At 44.0% G+C, this 21820-nt stretch overlaps 1 protein-coding gene across 1 annotated transcript; it reads right to left on the bottom strand.

Moving 5' to 3' along the window:
* Positions 1-936: 936 nt before the first annotated feature.
* Positions 937-5468, bottom strand: LOC134520615 (C2 calcium-dependent domain-containing protein 4C-like). The gene is made up of 2 exons (XM_063346251.1): positions 5095-5468; positions 937-2362 (listed from the first exon to the last, which is right to left on the bottom strand). Exons 1-2 carry the CDS (start codon positions 5466-5468, stop codon positions 1006-1008), a joined length of 1731 nt encoding a protein of 576 aa, XP_063202321.1. The 3' UTR covers positions 937-1005.
* Positions 5469-21820: the final 16352 nt, after the last annotated feature.

The raw sequence follows: 21820 nt of genomic DNA, 5'->3' as shown, positions 1-21820 counted from the left end.
CACAGCCGCAGTTTCTATGAGTTTATTTGTTTTACCTAGCCCCCAGTCCACCTCAGCAAAAATAAAAAAAGGAAAAAAAAAAAGGAAGGCAGCCTCCAGCATGCAGGAGCTCTACACCTTTGTGTTTCTCGGAGTTTTAAAGCAATTGCCTCAGCCACCCACCAGTCGCTGGCACAAGACAGAGAAAGATCATCCCAGTTTTATCGCAATGAGTCGAACAAGGTATGCAGCAAGTCATGAGCTGAAGCAGGAATTCAACCCACCAATTCCAAACTATCTCTTGCCCTTGCTGTATTGATATCTTATCCTCTCTGCTTTAGTTTCAGAAAGGACGCGATAGCTGAATCGCTGAGGGTTATAGCTTCAGGGTACATTCCTGACCAAAACACAGTTACCTGGCAACTTCGTCCTGACAGCTGTGAAATCAGCCACGGAAAGGAAGGGTAAATGATGCTTACTATGCCCAAGCAATCACCCTCTCCAGGCAGGAGCCACCACAGTGTTCAGTGTTGACAGTACAGAACCCATTAAAACATTCATTTATGTAAATATGAGTGCTGTCAAAATGGCATATTTAACTGATGTAGTACCTGGGAGCTGTAACAGAGTTCAGCGCCTACCGGGTGCACATGCTGTGTACCTGCTCAGGGACCAGAGCGAGTGAAAAACAACCCTCCCATGCCCTGAAAGCCATAAACAAGAACAATTTTGACTTGGTAACTGCCTAATCCTTTATCCTAAAGGCAAAGTAGCCCTTCTGCCCTCCTCTCCTGTTCTACAGGCAGAAGGTCTGCTCCAAAGCCACCTTTTAATTTAAGAGCAAATGCCTCACAGAGTTTGAAATGTTAAGCAGCAAAATGAGGCACAACAGCGTGAGAGTAATACCAAGCAATACAGTGCTTTAACGTATTACTAAAAAAAAAAAAAGGAAAAAAATCAACCAAAAACTTTATTTAGTAGAAAATTATCAGAAGACAAAATTAGTCTATTTGAATATTTGAAGCATTACACTGACAACATAGTTATTAAAGACAATTCCCGTTCTCCTAAGGTGTAATCCCGTTTCATACTGCACCCTTTATTTGTTGCTTTCATCCTTACAGAGAGGCTGTAAAGCTCTTCTTCTGCAATGCTATCAAAAAAGAAGTCCTCATTGAAGATGGGATTTCTGCTTCTCTTTATAACAGTGCTTCTCTGCTTCTGTGTTTTCCCTGGCACCAGGGAGAAGGTGATACAGCAGTTTATGGTTTTGGGCTCCACAGAGTCATCATATAAACCCTCCGCACTGATCAGGCGGATCCGCAGCCTTTCATTTTCTGAGCAGTATTCAGCCCACAGCCTCAACATGCCTCCCTTGTCCATTACCACCGTGCTCTCTCCCACGAGTCTCTCCCGGCTGCGGGTCAGGTCCAGGGGAAAGATGGGAGAACAGGACATGCTAAAGCTACGGGTGGCAATCAGCCCCTCTGAGGCCCGCCTGATGGCACTGGGGCTGTTATCAGTGGAGCTGCTCTCCTCTGTAGAGAAAGAATTGTTTCTGGCCACATTGGATTTGTTCTTGGCTTTCAGCGCTCGGCAGAGCAACCCCTCCTGACTTTGTGTTTTGATCAGGGAGCAGGATCTGGGAGGTGACCTGCTGAGAAGTGGAGAACTGAAAGGAGAGGAATCGCTGGAGGAGGCGGTATCGCTGTCGCAGGCGCCTTGCCTGTGCAGAGAGAGATGCTTGGGAGGCAGCCTCACAGAAGCAAAGCTGATGGCAATGGGATTAGACATACTCCCTTTGCCACTGAATGTATTCGCTCTGGATCGAGACAGCATCAGGCTGGGCAAAGCACCGCGCGGGTCACCATGGAAGATAGACTCCTTTCTCCTGGTGTGGGGACTCTCCAGCAAAGTGCAGAAGCCGTAGGAAGTGGGGGCCCTGGGAAAGTGAGGCAGGGAGAGCGCTGCTTGGGACTGTGGGTCCGAGTTAGTGCTTTCTTCCTCCAGAGCTGGGATCTCTTCAGCACTTTCCACCTGAATGACATGTGGCAAAGAAGAGCTGGGTCTGTAGGCACAAGAATTAAGAACTGCATCTTCTGCACTGTGTTCCTGGTGGGAGCCAGTGTCCTTAACAGGGCCAGAGCTGGTCAACCTGGGGGGAATGCAGAATTCAGGGATTCTGTCAGGGGTGAGCACATTAGGAAACGCAGCAGCTCCCAGTCGGGCTTTTTCAGGCAGGTTTTGGCCAGGCGGCAGTCCCAGGAAGGAGGAGCTAGAGAGGTTTCCATTTTCATGGGATGTTCTGATCTTTTCAAAGAACCACATCACTGTAGCTGGGCAAGAGCTCCTCAAAGGGGAAGAGCCTGAAGTACAAATCCACCTACAAACACAAAAAGATGCAAAAGTACATGAACATCCTTCTTGGACACACTACAAGCAAGCAAGGCACGGAGGATGCCATTCAAGACAGGACTGGCACAAGCCCAGTCAATCCACAGGTTCAAAACAGCCTCTGCCCAGCACGCTACCTTAGCAAAGTAGAATGGATTTCACCACAAGAACAGAACTAAGCCACTGAAGAGATTAAACAGTATCGAGTCACTACCGGGGGAAAACTGTCCCTCCTCTGACAAACCCCACCGTATTTCTCCCTTAGCAGAGGACGTACCTTGCCAAGTGGAAGCCCCTCGCTCTCTCCAGCTGCCCCCGCTCGATGGTCCCCGGCGCCAGCTCCCACCCCAGCGGACACCCCGGCGCACACCCCGGCAGTTACCTCGGGCCGCCCCTTTTCTAGCGGCGCCGGGCACCTCCCAGTCGCGCTGCCGGCGGAGGGGGCGCGACCTTGCCAAGGGAGGAACCTGCGAAATGGGCCTTTCACGGGAAAGCGCTTTTTGATGAACGGGAGGGAGGGAGGGAGGGAAGGAAGGAGGGAGGGAGCAGCGGCTGCGCCCGGCGCTCGGCACCCGCCGGCGAGCGCGGCGGGACGGAGCGGCCGAAGCCCCCCGTACTCCAAGCAGCCCCTCGTCCTTCCCCCGCTTCCCGTCTCTTTTTGATTAATATCTATTTGCAGAGGCGTCCCGAGGTTTTTGGAGATTAACTAACAAACCCAGGACAAAGGCAGAATTGTCTCCGTGCTTCTTTTCTTCTGGAGATGCTGGCAGGTTTCCAGCGTTAGAGCAGTAGGAAGTGGGGATTGTGGTTTTTCAAGTTCATTTGAGAAGAACTTTGCTGCTTTTCTGCATCTGGATTTGTGCCCTCTCCCCCCCTCATTATCCACCAAGAACATGAGACAAGAGAGCCCTGACCCAGTGCCCTATCGCCGGTACTGAGCAACAGCAGAAACAGGAATGCAGCTGGGGAGGAGAAAGACAAGGCAGAAAATGCTGTGGCAAGTCACCTTGAAATGGAGTATGTCAAAAGCACAGTCACACATGACGCTTAACAGACACTGGACAGAGCCAGGTGGGATCCATGAGTTTTCCCACCACAGTTCTGCAATGCAGCAGAACTCAAACGGACACCTGCAAACTCTCTACAATTATTCTGCAAGCTGCAAATAGGAATCTCAACTGCCAAGCCCGGAAGGTCTTCCAAACAGGTTGGCTAAACACTTAATTGAAGCTGTATTCCTGTAACACAGCGACATCAGACAAATAATTTTCTGTCTTTCCTTTTCCCGCTTAAGAGCTAAAGTTCATGTTTACTGAGTGCTCGAAATAGGCAAGATGTGCTCAGAGAAAACAAATCAAGTGGGTTACAGGGGCAGGGAACGTTTTGAACCTGCTGAAAGATTTAGCTGGGAACACGCAGGTTCTGGGTCTGAGCCTCACCTCTCTCCGGCTTGTTTTACACCAGCTAAGCTTACTTTCGTAATAATCCTCCAGTGATTCCAATCAGAGAAAATTCTTTCTGCCATGATTTGTAAAAAAGTTCAGGACACCCCAAGTGCTCTAGTAACATTTCAGTTGTCAGTGTTTTTGCAGGTTACTTAAATGGATTTACTTGCTGTGGATGTGGTTCAAGTAATCTCCAATCTAATTTAGAGGCTTCCAGAGAGGGTTCCTGCTTTCCCCAGTTAATGAGACTTTTCAGCAGCATAGTAAGAGGAGCTGTTGGAGCCACTGGGATGTTCTCCTTTGGGAAGCAGAGCACAGCCATGATCCGTTCAGACCAGACAATACAGTGCTATATATCGCGCATTACACACTGTAGCTTCCAAACAGTGAGCTTTGTTCCAAAATATACACCTCTCCTTTTAATACCAAGGAAAGATTTGACTCTAAAAATGGAGAAAAATGAAGGAAATGGAGCTTTTTAGTGGGAACCTTATTGCCTCCAGTAGCAGTTCACAGAAGTATTTCAGATATGGCAACCATAGCAATTACACATAATCACACAGAATGGTTCAGGTTGGAAGGGACCTTAAAGATCATCTAGTTCCAATGCCCCTGCCCTGGGCAGGGACACCTCCCACTAGACCAGGCTGCTCAAAGCCCCATCCAGCCTGGCCTTGAACACCTCCAGGGATGGGGCATCCACAGCTTCTCTGGGCAACCTGTTCCAGTGCCTCACCACCCTCACAGTAAAGAATTTCTTCCTGATATCCAATCTAAATCTTCCCTCTTTCAGTTTGAGGCCATTAACCTGTGTTCTGTCATTACACTCACTGATAAAGAGCCCCTCCCCATCCTTCCTGTAGGCCCCCTTTAGGTACTGGAAGGCTGCTATAGGGTCTTCCCAGACCCTTCTCTTCCCCAGGCTGAACAACACCAACTCTCTCAGCCTGTCCTCATAGCAGAGGGGCTCCAGCCCTCTGATCATCTTTGTGGCCCTCTGCTGGACCCGTTCCAACAGGTCCATGTCCTTCTTGTGGTGAGGACTCCAGAGCTGGATGCAGGACTCCAGGTGGGGTCTCACCAGAGCAGAGGAGCAGAATCACCTCCCTTGACCTGCTGGCCACGCTTCTTTTGATGCAGCCCAGGATGTGGGTGGCCTTCTGGGCTGCAAGTGTGCATTGCCTGCTCGTGATGAGCTTCTCGTCCACCAGCACTCCCAAAGTCCTTCTCCTCAGGGCTGCTCCCAAGCCATTCTCTGCCCAACCTGTATTTGTACCTGGGGTTGCCATGACCCAGGTGTAGGACCTTGCGCTTGGCCTGGTTGAACTTCACGAGGTTTGCACAGGCCCACATCTCAAGCCTGTCAAGATCCCTCTGGATGGCATCCCTTCCCTCCAGTGTGTTGACTGTGCCACACAGCTTGGTGTCGTTGGCAAACTTGCTGAGGGTGCACTCAATCTCACTGTCCATGTCACCAACAAAGATGTTAAACAGCACTGGTCCCAGTACTGACCACTGAGGAACAGCACTCGTCACTGGTTTCCATATGGACATTGAGCCACAATTAGCTTCAGGTATATTAAGTCCACAGCTAGCATCAGGCAGTAGTGAAATAAAGCGGCTACCTTGTTTCAGGTACTTAATTTCCATTTAGTCTCTTTAGGCTTCCTCCACAGTTAGTGAGAAAAGCTAGAGTTTTTCCCAAGGGTAATTCAGAGTTTCCGGATCTCAGTTGCCTCTCTCCCTCTGGTGACTGCAAAGAGAGAGCAGGTGCCTAATGTTGGGTGGTTCGTATCCTCCCCTTCCTAATGAAGCCTGCACTTTATAGCCATTTAACAGATTGCTGATGTGCTGGGAGTTCGGCAACACTTAAGTACTTGTACATCCCCCGTGGAAACAGGCACTCAAATGTATGATTAGCTGTTTAGTTTCCTGTGTTCAAAACGGTTTCTCTTTCCTTGATTAGCTTCAGAGCATAATTAAAACACATTGCCAACAAGGCTTCCGGTTGCTAAAAAAAAAAAAAAAAGTGTCTGTAATAAAGCACTTTTAAACCGGAAGGGATGTAATTCGTGGCAGTGCTTTATTACAACTCCTGTACCGAGTTACAGGTGAAACCCTGGGATCTGGCCAGGGGCTGGAGAAGCTGTGGCAAAAGGAAGTATCCTACCCGAGCAACATGGGACGAAGCCGGCATTTTTCCTTCAGGTGTTCACTGATTTTACTTTTCTGCTGCCGTTTGGACTTCACTCGGTTTAATGACCCGACTCGGGCAACGTCCGGCGGTCCCTGTCCCGCCCCCGCCTCCACGCCGGGCTGGCCGCGGGGGCCGGGCTGGTGGCCGGGCCGGTTGCCGGGCCGGGGGGGAGCCGCCGCGGGCCCCGGGCACCACCTGCCGGCCGCGCCTCTGCGGGGAGGCCAAGGCTGCGGTAGGGAAGGGGTTGGGGCAAGTTAACAAATTGGTATCCGCCGAAACGTGCTGGAAACCGAGCCTGCCAGGTCCCTGGAAAGCTTTCCCTTTTTGTTTAACTGAGCTGATCTAAGTTTTTAATTCCGTGTTTAGTTTACAAATTATTTAATTCTCCTGCAAACAATAGCAATGTCCTGGTTACTGGTTCAAAACAAAACAAAACGTAGTAGTTCTACAAGCTCCTGAGCATGGGAGTATCACGCATACACCTGCACACAAACTACCATAGCATATTTCTGTAATAGGGGATCGGAACACCTCTCTTACGAAGAAAGGCTGAGGGATTTGGGTCTCTTCAGTCTGGAAAAATGACGACTGAGGGGGGGATCTTATCAATACTTATAAATACTTAAAGGGTGGGTGTCAGGAGAATGGGGCCGGGCTCTTTTCAGTGGTGCCCGGGGACAGGACAAGAGGTAACGGGCACAAACTTGAACATAGGAAGTTCCACCTAAACATGAGGAGGAACTTCTTTACCCTGAGGGTGGCAGAGCACTGGCACAGGCTGCCCAGAGAGGTGGTGGAGTCTCCAACTCTGGAGACATTCAAAACCCTCCTGGACACGTTCCTGTGTAACCTGCTGTAGGTGACCCTGCTCTGGCAGGGGGGTTGGAGAAGACCTCCAGGGGTCCCTTCCAACCCCTATCATTTTGTGTTTCTGTGATCATTACCCTGTATAACTGCAAGGCCTGTCCAGTGCAGCTATTACAGTAGAAGACATCTCTACCTGGAATAACGACACAAACTCATCACTGTTTTCCCAGTCTCCATCATTGACGTTGACTGGTTCAAGGGCCTGGAAGTGCAAGGGGAAACCTTTCACTAGGGTCAGTGGCTTACAGCGGGTAAAGGCAGGAGGCCTTTAGGAGCTGACAGCCTTTGGATGATGTGCAGCAGGGGAGGCGAAGCCCTCCTTGTCCAGCCAAGATGAGTAGGAAGACAAAAAAGAAAAACTTCTGGCCCTGCTGTGAAAGGGGGAGGTGTGGAAGACAGGCATGGATGAGACAGCACATAACAGCTTGCCATTCTTAAAGAAACAGAAATGGCTCAGTGCACTATACTACCTTAAACATGCAAAATTTCCACAGGCTTCTGTGAGAATAAAAAAAAACTTGTTCAGTTTTATTTTCCTAAAGAAAGCAGCATCAACTCAGATGTAGTTCCTTGAAAAAACCTTCAACCAACTGAGAGGCACCCAGATTTTTTTTTTCATTAGAGATTCATGTCATGAGCAAATTTATAGCACATTGATTCATTCCTGTCACTTTGACAAAGCTCAAAGATATCTATTAGCAGTCTGCTTGCCACTTCTCACCTTAATCAAGTCATCACTTGTATAGTAGTACAAATTAGACAGAGAGGTTCAGCAAATCTAATCTGAAAACTTCATCTTTCTTCTCTTATTTTGTATTATATAGTAGTTTATATCTTACCTCATCAGCAAAGGCAAATTTCTGCATAGCTTTATGAGAAGTGCCCATGCTCCTTTAAATGAACAAATGAAAGAACAGGTGCCTGAGTGCTGCTTGGCAGCACCAGCACAGGAGTGGCAGGGCTCTTTAGGCACTTTGGGACTTTATGTAAAGTATCTTAAGTACCTTGAGTTGCAACAGTATGAACTGAAAAAATCTAAAGGATCCTCAAGAAAGCCAGAACTGGCTTGAGAAAGGAAAAAAATAGAAGAGAGGGAGATTATTTAACTGAAAGAAATATGATGGGCAGAATGACTCTGCTTGTTTTGCTTGCTTCTGAAAAAAAAAAAAGGGGGGGCGGGGTGGGCTTTGAGCTCTGTTGCACCGCTCCTGTTTGGAAGTAAGAGGAAAGTGTGACTCTCAGTCAAGTCTTGGCAAATTGTTGCCCGTCAGTGACTTTCTGTGACTAAATCTTAAACTTCAAAAGGGAAAAGGACTGAGGGACTCAAAAGTAGACTGCCGTTCTGAAGGGTGACAGGGAAGTGTCTGGTCTTCCATCAGTGAATTAATATTATTAGAATGGTTAAAGGATGACTGATCAGGAAGATAATTTCACAGTTTTGTTGCTATGGATGTACACTCACTCTGACAGGCCAGTTATAAGATCACAGGCAAGTTATGCAGGCACAAAGAATGGAAATTGAATTTCCTCTAAACAAAGATTTACATACCATAGATTACTCTGCAAGTGCCCTTAATCTACATTCTTGAAGTCACGGCAGTAGCAGAGGTGTGTAGGTTGGCCAAGCATTTGGGCTGTCAGACCCTGGAACACCAAAACAAGGAAGACAACGGCGCGTTGTCAGGAGAGACAGAGCATTCTGGGGTATGCTGTTGTTCTTCTAGCAGTAATAGTTTAACATCAGTAGCTAGAGCTATCGAGCACAAATAAGTCACACAGTTGCATTGGTTTAGGATATAGCGGCTTACCTTAAAAAGCAGTGTTGAGGCAATGCTGCCATGAGCTGTCAGCCCTGAAAGCAAGCTTTTTTCTGTTCTGTCCACTGGGATTTAGGGTACAACTAATTTTACAAACAGAGTCTTCACAGCTTCTCCAACTTTTTTAACGACCCTCTGGTGTATTCTGTCAATGCATAATTGGAGAAGAAAAAGGAAAAGACGACGATTTGACATAAAGCAAATATAATTGTGAAAAGAACTTTAAAACGCTCTCCCTAAAGGGTAGATATGTCTCATCTTGAACATGGAAGAAAGCCTAGCGATTTCTCCCCAGATCTGACTCTCTTGAACAGCATTAGAGGGAAAGAACACGTGGGTGGGAGCAAACTTTGTAGCTAGACAGAAGGAACACATATCCAAGGGACTGGTGTATAAACTGCCTTGTTAGTAGAAGTTTCACGTCAGTTTTATAGGATTGAACACAATGAAAACCTAAAAATTCCTATGATATTTCCCAGGATTTGCAGCTCTGTATTGCATACTCTATGTTTCTTTCAAGAACTCTGGGATATGGGGAAACCAGACCTAGAGCTGGCCACAGGTCAACATGTTCAGGTCACTCTTCTGTTGTGGAAGATTGACTTCTTATTTAGGAAAACAGCCCGGGCTTTCACTTACCAGGCTAGGTCTGTAAAACGTGAACATTTCATGATTTCCAGAAACAGAAATCTGACATGGGTGGGAGAGCTCATGCTGTAGGCCACTGCATCAGCATGTTGTAGATTCATATGACTGCAAGGTAATCAACACCTCTAAATGTGATGAAAGAGCTTTCCTTCCTGAAACCTGCATTCCTTGTCTTGCACTGAGGTTAACTTCAGTTGCTTGTTCCCCTCAATACATCTATCTAGGCCTGATTTCAGGGCAGGCTTCTTGCCACTCAGACAGGGAAATACTTCTTTGGATTTTCTGAAAAAAAGTCCACCAAGCAGATCAGTTTTCACAGGGATGTGCTGTGTTGCAGCACTAATGACCACCATTCATCTCATGGCTTTATAGAGTTATTGTGCTGTGGCTTGTAGCAGGATATACCCCAGTTACTGAAATTTGAGAATTATAGCTTATATTTTCCTCAGGGTAAATATAAAATCGGGCAGTGCAACTTTATAATTTATAGAATAGAATATTTCAGTTGGAGGGGACCTACAGCGATCATCTAGTCCAACTGCCTGACCACTTCAGAGCTGACCAAAAGTTAAAGCATGTTATTAAGGGCATTGTCCAAATGTGTCTTAAACACTGACAGGCTTGGGGCATCAACCACCTCTCTAGGAAGCCTGATCAAGTGTTTGTCCACCCTCTCGGTAAAGAAACACTTCCTAATGTCCGGTCTAAACTCCCCCGGCCCAGCTTTGAAACATTTCCACATGTCTTATCACTGGATCCCAGGGAGAATAGGTCAGTACCTCCCTCTCCACATCCCCTCCTCTGAAGCTGTCGAAAGCAATGAGGTTGTCCCTCAGCCTCCTTCTCTCCGAACTAGACAAGCCCAGAGTCATTAGCTGCTCCTCATCTACAAAGAATTGTTGATTTCAGATTCTGTGCTTAGAAACAAAAGAATAAATGTCAAAGCACTTCATGCAATGATCTCTGTTTTGGTAGCCTTGATAGAAGAACGTTTTCTGCACTTTGGTCCCATGCTTAATGTAGTCTAATTTCACGGTAATTCTCATATATCCTAAATGAATTTGTTGCAGATAAAGGTTATATTGACGCCTGTAAAGTGAATAACACATATACTGAGAAAAGATATTCTCTATATCCTCATTGTGCTCTAAATAAATTTAAATATGAAAGATTAAGTCTAAACATATTTTTTATTTTCAAAAGAAAATAAGGCTTTGTAAAGCAAACAAGTTTCCACAAAACTTAAATTCAGTAAGGATCATTTCTATCAAGGTTAAAGAGAAAGACAGAAAACAGATTTAGTTCCCTAGTACAGAGTCCTGTCACTATGTTTGTCCACGGAAGGAATGTGTTTCAACTGTTGATAAAATACATTTACACCCATTTCAAAAAGTCCAATTTGAGAGAAGCTATGAATCTGTGCCATTTTTTTGTCATTTTATACATTGTTTTATTCCTGAAAAAGAGAGTCTATGAGTCAGCAAATGAACAACTAACTACTACCACCACCTTAACCAGGCATTACAATGTCACTAGTTATTCTTTGAGTAATTCCTAGGATTTAAACACCATATGCCATGGCCCATGACTTGCACGAATAGCAATATTGAGAGTTTCCTCTACAACTGTGCCATACCACACTCCAATAGCTGTGCAGAAACCTGCAACAAGGCAATTTTGATTTCCAAAAGTATGTCGGGGTTGATCTATGCACTGCATTAACACTTACTGGCAGGTTATATTAAACAAGTAGCTCTTAATAACCTTTCCCCCCAACCCAGACACACACACACAAGAGAGTCCTTCCCCAAAGTGCACAGATCAGAAACAACCTTAATCTGAAAAGAGAGGAAGGATTAGTGCTCTAACGCACCTGAAATATATGTTCTCAGGGCTTCCTAGCTGGTTGCAGTGTGTCCTGCAGGTACAGTACATTTGAAACTTAAATGCACCAGACAACATTGCTGTGTTAAAGCAGCAACCTGCTAGTACAAACAAGGCTCATGAGAACGAACAAGGCAGCGAGCCAAGGACATTTCAAAAAGGATAATTCACCTTGTCAAAACATGCTAGATCTTGATTCAGAGTGTTTAACGCTTTAAAAACAGATGTGTTGGCAGACATCACTTCCTTGTATTTCCCATGCCATGAGCTACAAAGACTGAGGTGTCACTGAAGGAGAGTTGAACAACAAATGCAGTTGCCTGCAGGCCACACCCTTGTCATACTGTGACAGGCTGTGAGAGCCCATGAGCGTAAGGCAGCTCCAAGGAGTTGTGTGTGGGGGCTTTCCTCTCTGTGTTCCTCCCTTGGCCCCAGCCCAGCCCCATTCCCAGGCAGACACTACAACAGGAGATAGGAGTGAGCCATGCTCCAGTTCTGGGTGGGGAATTCTGCTGCGGGAGCTGTCAGGTAGAGGGATCCTATGCTGCACGCGCAGGGGTGTGTGAAGTGCATAAGAACAGCAGCCTCCAGCTGACTTCCTCCTCTCCAGATTATACACAGTGAATCTCTAGTTGTTTATATCGGCTTTCGCCTAGACTTCATTTGACTTAAGATTTGACTTGGAAATATCCCTGCTTTGCAGGAAGTTAAAACAGACAGCCAGTCTGTCCCTGGACAGCAGCTTCACCTAGTCCTTGCAGTTTAAAGATTAAAAAGAAGGCTCATTAATAACAAAAAAGTATATCCTCTGTGTAGTAAAATTTGGTTGAACATTTCTTCTACATGAGGGTGGCACACTGATGGGGTTGGCCTCTGTATCTTGATGGGTAGGACATGTAATCATGACAGTTACATCTAAGTGAAATACATTTCAAAGTGGTAGCACTAATCATCAGCAGCTAATTAAGAAACAGATGTTGCTTTCGGTATACTGAAGTACAACATTTGAAGCAAAGCTAAAAGCTAGACTCTTCTTCCTTAGACTGCCCTCAGCATTTCTGCATACAGAAGGACAGTTCTTTCTAAAATTTCATTTTAGAAGGGCCCAGAATTTCAGCAGCTAGGCTGTAGTTTTCTGTCCACTAAGTTGTTTTGTTTCTGCAGAGGTATTTTCTGAGATGAGAAAGCGTTCTGCATTTTTCCTTTCCATTTGAAAAATAGGGCCTGCTACGGCCCTGACCCTGCAAAGCTTCATACAGATGAACTGTGATTACCTCCCTTATCACAGATACACAAAGAATATTTGGAGAACAAAAGTCATTTGGAATGTCAGTGAAATCAATACCAGTGAGAAAAATCTGATCTGAGCCAGTGTAAAGAGTCTGTAGACTTCAGGCCACTTTGGGAAAAGGCTGAGAATTTTGTGGAGGTGCTGGTTTTTGTCTTGGGGAGCAGCGAGAAAGGATGAAAACAGGCAGTGACAGTTTTGTTACTTTGAAATTGATTGTCTGAAATTTCATTTAAAAGAAAATCAGAAGAAAGTCACAGGATACTGTAATTATACCCTGGGATGAAGCAGCAGCTTTAGGAGATTTTGTGGATTGCCCCCCCGCCCCCTCCCCCGGCATTAAATATCTGCCATTAATGGTTTACAAGCAGAGAAGTGTAGCAAAGTAGGTTAAAAGTGTTTGGAAAACAACACCAGCTCACAGCAGTGAGCAGAAAGAGTGTGAGAAAGGCAAGGATTTTCTTTGACAAAATTCCTCCCAAGTCAGGGAATCCATAGATATGAGAAAACAAACACTTTAACTACTGCTCCCAAACACAAAGAGTTTAAACATCTGGCCAGATATTACTATATAAAGAAAAACAATTTGAAGTTATTGCTGTCACACACATATTCCCACTGTGAAAAGTAGAAATAGGCTCACATGACCATAACAGATTCTCTGGCACTTTGTAAAAATTGTTACATGGTGAGGAACTTTGCTTAAGTGGGTAGGACGAAATTAAACCCTTTATTGTTTAGCTATCTCATCCTCTTTCATTCCCTTAGGCGAGCTTTAAATTTGAATCCAGCCTCAGCCTCCCTCCCTCATCCCCCAGGGCCAGCAGCCTCCCACTGGAGCAGGCAATGTGGAACACATGGCACTTGTGTGCTGGGAACCTCCTCCACCCCAAACACTTAAGAGAAAACAGGCTGCAATTTACTTTGCAGCACATGTTTCACTTGAGGCTTCGCAGTACCCAAAACCATGGCAGAACCGAATACTTCAGCTGTTGGGACACTTGTGAGTTTTTTGTTACCCATGCATGTAGTGTAGAAGATGCTTCCCTCTGTTTTCCATCACTTACAAATATCTTTTGCCACTTAATCTGTCTCAATTAAAATAAAAAATACAATGAAAGCTCTGGAAAATGCTTCTTCTAGCACCAGTCTTATAAGCAGCAGCATGGACAGAACAGAGAAGAGATACCAGGGAATATCTTTTCCAGGCCATTGTTGTGGGAAGCACAGCTTTTCCTTCATGATCAGCAGTACCATCCTCAGAGCTGAGTGTGAAACCAGCTAGGTGATCCAGCAGGTTCTGTATTTTCCTCCCACCTGAATAAATAATAAAAGAAACTTCCTGGGCAGCAGTCTTGTTCTATCCCTCATCCACTTATGTGCAGATGATCAGTTGTGTAAATACAGGGAGTGCATGGGCCAGCCCCTGCCAAGCATCTCTGGAGCTAAAACCACCAGAAAGATGCTGTTTCTCTTTCACAGAGAATCCCATATCTGGCCTCCAGGACAGAGATTGCTTTTTGTTTCGGTGCCAGAGCAGCGTCTGCCTCATCAGCACTCCTCAGATAGTAGGGCCAGGATCAGAAAGCCATCTACTTGTTCCTGCTGCTTTTAATTAAGCAGAACTCATCAGCAAACTGAAGGCCAGCAAATGGCACAGACACTAATAAGCATAGTACTCTGGCTTCTGATATTCCTATTATTGAGCTACGTAGCAGCAGCACCCTCAATGTGTGTGCTGTTCGCTCTTATTTGCTGTTTACTGGGATTGGCTGAAGTTGGGAAGAAGAACTGATCTGATGTAATTAAAATCTTATACTCTGCAATTAACTGCTCAGCAACTTTCTAAAGCAATGAAGTGCTTGGCATTCAACAGCAGCTAAAGTGGCAGTCAGGCCAGAGGAGCTCCAGCCCCCAAACACTTAACCCACATTGTCAACTCAAAGATCCACTGTTTCAGGCAAGCTGAAGGTCATTAACAACTGCCTCACTTCACCTGTCAACAATTTGCCCTCCTCTAAGAATATAATTCAAATCGCTTCTGCTTTCTGTTAGATCTGAGTCAAAGCCCCTTGGAAGTTGTGGAGAACCCTAACGACCCTGGGCTTGCATCAGTTTTCCAAAGGAAACTAGCAAAATGAATTACAGGGTTTTAGGTTTGGTTTTTTTTGGTTTTTTTTGTTTTTTTTTTTTTTTTTTTTTTTCTTTTTGAAGTATTGCACTGGTATCAGAGAGATGTTGCAACAATTAGAGTGATAACGAGCCCTTCAAGGATGGTCTCAGTGGTACATGATCTTATTGGGACTATGCAGGAGAACATTTCACCCACTGCAAAGAGTGGCAAACAAAGGAAAAGAGAACTCTTTGGCTTGTGCTACTATACTGAATGCTTTGATTTTAAATATTTTTGAAAAGCGTCTTCAGTGTGCTGCCCAGTGAAACTCTGGAAAAGCATTTCATAAATCAGTTCATGTTAGCAGCACTTCATGTCCTCCAGGCAATGAGATCCTTTATGGTTTAATCTATATGGTAAGATAGCATCAAACAGGAGAATTAACTGAGGATTGCTGTCACTGTATGACTGACAATAGGATGGAAGATTGGTTTGATCACAGGAAATGCAAACAAATTATACCTTTGGGGGGGGTCAGTGAAAAGCTCAGCATTAAAATAAATCACCATCAGACCCTGGCAACAGAGCAGCTGGGAATGGGCTGATGATCCCTCCTCTCAGTCATGCTGGCTTTACCTCTGTGTAATCCTGCTAACTTCAGACTTTCACTGCACAAGTGAGAAGAGAATCACATGCCAAATACATGCCATGCTAGCTTTGCCCCATCTTAGCAATTGTGACTCCAGAGTTTCCAACAGTAATGTTCCTATCCACCCTGAACATCTTTTTCGCAGGGCGCTTAGGCTCCACACAAAAAAATACAGTGCTTTAAGAAAGTTCTTTTATGAGAGAACTGCTGGTATATTCTTGTTCATTTCATTTATGTTTCTTTTTAATCAACATCTCACATAAAAACTGTAACATCAAGAACAGTAGCAATTTTCTTCCTCAGAGCTCCCAAAGCAGATTTCAAGTCTTTTTCATTTTTACTAGATTTTTTTCAATACTGATCCTTTTATAGAACACAATTCCCATGCCACCCTTTTATTTCTCTATCTATACTGGTGCTAGTCAGAATATAAATACATTTATCATAGTTCTTCTCACTCTCATTTCTATGCAACTGAGACACCGTAAAATATTGGCCAAAGAAAGCTAATTAGCAGGCTTGGAACATTGCATCTCAAAATCTTATTAAAACATTTAGTAGATAGCATTGCCTCATTACAATTTTCATCTTTTATCTTTTGTCTTCTTGCAGATTACACATTACTCCAGTATTCCATTTTCCTCCTCTCGTAGAAGTCAAGCGCCCATCAGGTATCTGCCATCTCCAAATCCAGCTGGTCTTAATGTATCAAATCCATTTTCTAAACCCATTCTTGCAGATGTTTGAAGCAGAAGCAGCAGCCAAGTCAAGATAAGGCTTTGGCTGTGTATGACTGTCTAGAGATCCCTCTTCTGTTACCAGCAACTACTGTTGGTATTGGAGTTTCTCTCTGAAGCCCAGACTATTTATACAAAGCAAGTTTGCAGATTATGCCATTTTTGGACAAGGAACGCAGGGCTGGAAGAGGCCTCCTCCCTCTTTGAGGTTGATCCTTCTCTAGTGCAAATGTTGCATTATCCAGTTCCCCATTATCATCTTATCCCTGCTGCATCATGAAAAGAAGTCAGGTTTCAGCTCTGCTTCTCCCAGAGGAAAGCTGTGATCCTTCCAGGCTAAATTTATTCATGGCTAGTCCAGGCTCATCTGTACTTACTGACATTTTCCTGAACCTCACACAATTCTTTCTCTTCCTTCCCAACAGTGTTCACCCTCCAATGCTCTACAGAGGACAACAGACAAACATAACAGTCTTGTAGAAGGCAACAGTTCTATCCTTGCCTGTGACAGGAGATCTCAGTAGCGCTTTGTATAAAAGCGGGAATATTCCTTGTATCTGAGGGAAACAGGTTCCCCCAATATATGTCTTTTTCAGGACTGCTCATGGTGATCTGATAATTAACTGTTACACCTAAGCCACTCCCCCCAAATGGCTCACATTTTGGTGAAGAGGGTTTTGTTCTTGCTCCTAATTGCAAGACTATGCATTTTGCAGCTCTGAATTTCTTCTGGTTTCTTTTACTTCAGACCTCAAGGAGGACAGTTCTTTCTTCCTTGTCTTAAAGGAGCAAAGTTTCTCTGCCCTCATCCAAATCCTCCCACACAATGTGTTTCAAGCAAAGGTTTTCTTTATGTTAGAGGGGAGAGGCATAATACTTGGCTTTTGGTCATCATCAGAACCCAAATAAATTGTATTTTCTGGAGAGAGGCTGCAGAAAGCTGTGTGGAAACAGTCCATTCACACAGTTGAATGAGTTGCCATCAGGACTTTGCAAATGAAAAGGTACGTTCACATCACTGATCCTTCAAAGGGTAGGAGAGGAGACAGAGATGCTCTGTATGTGAAAGGAGCCCCAGAAGCACACATACCACTGCTTTGCATGAGTCTCTGAACCATGACCTGCATGTCACCTGACAGAAAATCCATCAGGTTTACTTGTACTGAGCCCTATACTGGACATGTCATCATTTTACCAGTATTCTCAGCACCTATATACAGTTTCTCTAGAGAGTGACTAGTCAAGAGGAGAACACGTCAAAAAAGAAATGTCATGACTCACTGCTCCTCATTACATTCATTACTCTCTTCTATAAAGATGCTGACTTCCTGGGCCAAAACTTTTTCTCTCACTTTCCCATTCTCTTTGCTACCCTTCTTTGCCTGAATCACAATCAAATTCCTCACTATTTAGTAACTGGCTAGCAGATTGTTAGATTGCAATTAGACATACATACATGGTGCCACCTGCTACATGTTTTTAATTTCTTTTTGGCTCTGGAACAGCTGTTGGTTTCAATTTTTGCCAGTTCAGAGTGAAGGAGAGAAGGGAATTTTTTTTTTTTTTTTTTTGCAGATGCTTTAATTCTTCTGCAGGATATCAGGGGCATGTAACAAACTCAGAAGAAAATTCAAGATCATAGGTAAAAATAACGTTTTACATAAGTTTTATCAGTGAAACAGTAGACATTTAATGAGTTTACTTAAGGAGTCCCCAGGATTATATAGGCCCACACCTATTTGTCCCTAGGTTTGGTTTTTTTAACCTTCTTCTGATTTTAACAATATGCACAAAGTAAGTCAAACAACTGGAAGTTTTGTAAATGAGTAGATAGAACATGAAATGATAAAGCAACCAATGCATCAAAAACCTACCAAAAGGCGAGACAGAAAAATCTCATTGCTCTATCTTGAATACCTCATTTAAAAGTGAGGAAGACAAAAAGTGCATCATCTCCATGTTTTTCAGTCCTTGAATTTATCAACAATAGGGCATAATTTTCTCAAAAGCATCGACATGTGTCAAATTAATTTTAACATCTTTTGTCAAGTCAGCCGTAAAAGTGCAGATAACAACCATAACTTCCAAATACTTGATGTTATGACAAACACAGTTCTGAGTTCTCTGGGGGGAAATGAATCACGCTATTACAAAAGCTGGCCATGCTCACTGAAGCAATAGCTGTTTCCTCTTGGGGAGACACACTGAAGTATCCAGGCTTACTTAAGGTGTATGAATTGGGCCCTGGTAGCAGAATCTAGTCTACACCATGGTGTTAAAATCTCCACAAAAGCTTGAGAGCTGTTCATTGTTGACATGGTTCCAACTGACAAGTATAAACAAAAAGCATCTTACTTCATGGGATTTGTTTGGTTTTATTTTGGGATTGTTTTCCCCTCAAACATTCTACATTTAAAAAACAGAATTGGTGATAAGCATAGCTCCCCTGTTAGAAGGCTGTACTTTAGCATCGGGTAGAAGAACGCTTACAATTCCTTCACTGAATTGCTGTGCAGAAGCAGTGTCTAAGCACACAAGAAACATCTGCAAAACCTGTCCAAGAGCCAGAAAAGAATTTTGAGTTGTGAGACTGGTAGGCACTGTTGCCCTGTGGCCAAGTTTTCTGAAGCAGTATAAATTTCCTTGCAAAACTATGAAGTTGTAACTGACTCTTCCCTCCACAGTCACTAATGCATAGAAAATCTAATGCCATGCTCTCCTTTTGCTTTTTTCCCCTTGTCTCATATCTTTGCTATTTCAAACTGTAACTAGTTTATAGCTGTTTTCCCAGCACTCACTGCTGTTGCACATCTCCAGTCACATAAGGCTGGAGAGTACCTTGCGATGGGCTGGGCTGTACCTGTGCTGCAGTGCTGGCCCTCTTCCCTGCAGTGGGACAACCCAGATGACACCAAGGGTGAGGTTTTGACACCTGAGAGGACTCTAAGCTGATTGGGTTTTCTGCTCTGCTTCAATAAGATTTAAGTCATAGACTTCAATGAAAAGTGCTTATGGTTATTTTCAAGGAGGAAAAGTACAAAGGAACTAAGCGTGTAGTGACAGAGTTCCAGGTGTAGTTAGGCACTCAGTGATGTGAACAGACACTTGATAGAAGGCTCTTCAAATGAGATTTTAAAAAGCATATAAATTACGTGTCTTGCACTTATAGCTCAGGTGCTTTTACAGTCTGCACTACCTAAGTCTATCTACACAGGCCATTACATGCCTTCCTGAATTCAGCCCCTTAACAGTTCAGCTCTCACTAAAAGCTATAGCAAAACATACGCTGATTTCAGCCATGCACTATGCCCCCAGCTACATCTAGTCAAAAAGCCAGCTATCTCCAACCCTTTTCCCTGACTTCTAGGCAGAGATGCACCTCACCCAACCTCCATCTCCAAGTATTGTAATGTGAACATCAGTACTTACTGAAAAGACACCAAAGTGTCCCACATAAGCTACTGCTAATTCCAGCCATTGACTAGGAAGCATAGAAAGCCACAAAATCCTTGGCACTTCGGCCTTGGCCCCTTTGGTATATGAGCAGCATAACCTTTGAGACCTCATGATTCAGCTACGTGTTAACATGCATGGACTCCAGTGATTTGAGAGGAAATTGAAAGGGGCAATCCCTGACAAAGCCTTTTGCTTTACCACTGAAATGACAAGTGTTACAGGCTTAGGTTTTTCCTTAAACTCTCGTGAGAAAACCAGTTACTGACATGGAACGTCACAGAGCTGAGCTAAAATTAAACTTTGGGGTGAAATTACAAATTATTCTATTGATCAAGACTAAATGATTTATGTTAGTCATTTCAGTTCCCATTAATTCTGACGCAGTGTAATAAGATGGCATCTTGGATTCCAATTTCCCCACAAATGCTAGTCCTTCATGTATTCAGAGATATCTTGATTTTGTTCATGCACTTACCATGTCACTGCTGCATTTTCATTTGGCCTTCATTTCCCCTTTTTTCACTAGAAGCAGCATTTAGATTTTTTTTTTCCACCTGAGTTGAGGCTGAAATCTGACTTATGGCTTATGAATACTGTACTTTTGCTTTCTCAGATAAATGAAGGGCGAGTTACATTGGGGGCCTCATGTGCATCCTGGGTCTGCAGGATGGGGAGTGAAGCAGTGTACCATTTAAGATGGCTGTATTGAGGGCACGCTACCTACTTTACAAACAGAAAAGCAATAATAATCCCTGCTTGTTTCATGAGGCAGGATACATCCTGGTTTGAACACACTCTTAATTTTCTGACACTCATTAGAACATTCAGTTAAGACCTGTGCATATGCTACTCCTGTCGAAGGGCGGCATTATTTCAAATACTTTGGAATCATTTTCCCTATACTCAGCAGTGCCTCAACATGAGAGCACTATGATCATGCAAAACCAATTGCTCTCATTAGCTCACAACAGATTGCAGTCTCAGCTTTGGAAAGCTTTCATCTAAACAAATGGAAATCTGCCTTACCAGAGTGCAATGCATTAAAAAGAGGGGAAAATAGAGGTGAATACCAAGTATAAAATGAATTCATATTGTAAATGGTAACATGAAAAGACTGCTCCTGCTTACAGCTAACATGCTCAATTACTCAACAAGAGCGCATTCTAGAAGGAGAGACGGCCATATCAGTTTACTCCTGCAGTTACTCAGATAAACTGGTAGAGCAAATACCAACTTCTGTTTTCCGTTTTTGGGAAATCCTCCAATGCTAATATCTGCCTCACAAAAAATGAGATATAACCATTGCAAACATATACGACAGATGCTGCTCAACCATTTCCAATTCACAGGGCATCGGTGGTGTCCCTTTTACTGTCTCCTAGGCAAAGGGGCAGATGTCCCCTTTGCTGTGTGGTTAGGGCACAGAGATCTGTGGTTACCACTATGGCACAGATGACTCCATATTGTGGCTGCAAAGCTGCACTGCACTGCACAGCCTTCCCCTTCTCCCCCCTCCCCTGTTCAACTCCCTCTGTCAAATCAGGCTGTGCAACAGAAGTGCACAAGACTACGTTATGTTAACAAGTCTGTGGAAGGTAACTACAGTACCAAAATATTTACAAAATGGATTCCAGGTTCCTAGACCTGTAAATGAACTGCAGTTACAAATGCTTTCCCCACATCTGTTATTCTTGGGCTGCAGTAGACAATGATGAAAAAGTTCAGTTTGGGCAGGTAACAAGTAGAGAAATCTCTCATATTTTTAGTGAATCATTATCTTTAACAAGGTGCTTAAGGAAAATACCTGTTTTTTCCTTTCTACTTGCTCCCTACCCCCAAACATGCACAATACACAAGAAACTGAAGTCATCTTCCTAGGGAGAGATTGAGATATCTGCACAGCTTGCATGCCAGACTCTGAGGGCAAAGGCTGGCACAGACAGTGGAAAGCACACTACAGAGCCTGTTCTGTTGCTGCAGGAGAGAAACTTCTTCCTCCCTAGGTGGTTAAGAAATATTTAACCATTTCATTTTTATTAGTATGAAGTAACACTAAGTAAAATTGAAGTAGAACTGCTAGGGTAAACTCCTATTAGGATAAAATTGAATTAAATACTTAAGGGATATAAAACATTTCTGGACAAGCCGTGTTTCTAATTTGTATGATATCTCTAGTTTGGTAGTTACCTATTATTGAAGGAATGCTGAAATCATCCCTAAGGCAGAACGGTTATGTTTAATAGTACCGTCTAGTACCACTTGCTGTAATACTGCAGCTGCCCGACTCCATAAAATTATTCTGGCAGCCTCAGCAGCACTGAATGGAATAGCCCAGCACATTGTGTC

Source organism: Chroicocephalus ridibundus, chromosome 9 (genome assembly GCF_963924245.1).
Source record: "Chroicocephalus ridibundus chromosome 9, bChrRid1.1, whole genome shotgun sequence".
Lineage (NCBI taxonomy): Eukaryota > Metazoa > Chordata > Aves > Charadriiformes > Laridae > Chroicocephalus > Chroicocephalus ridibundus.
The sequence above is the reverse complement of the archived record's forward strand: the minus strand, read 5'-3'. Positions and strand labels throughout refer to the sequence as shown.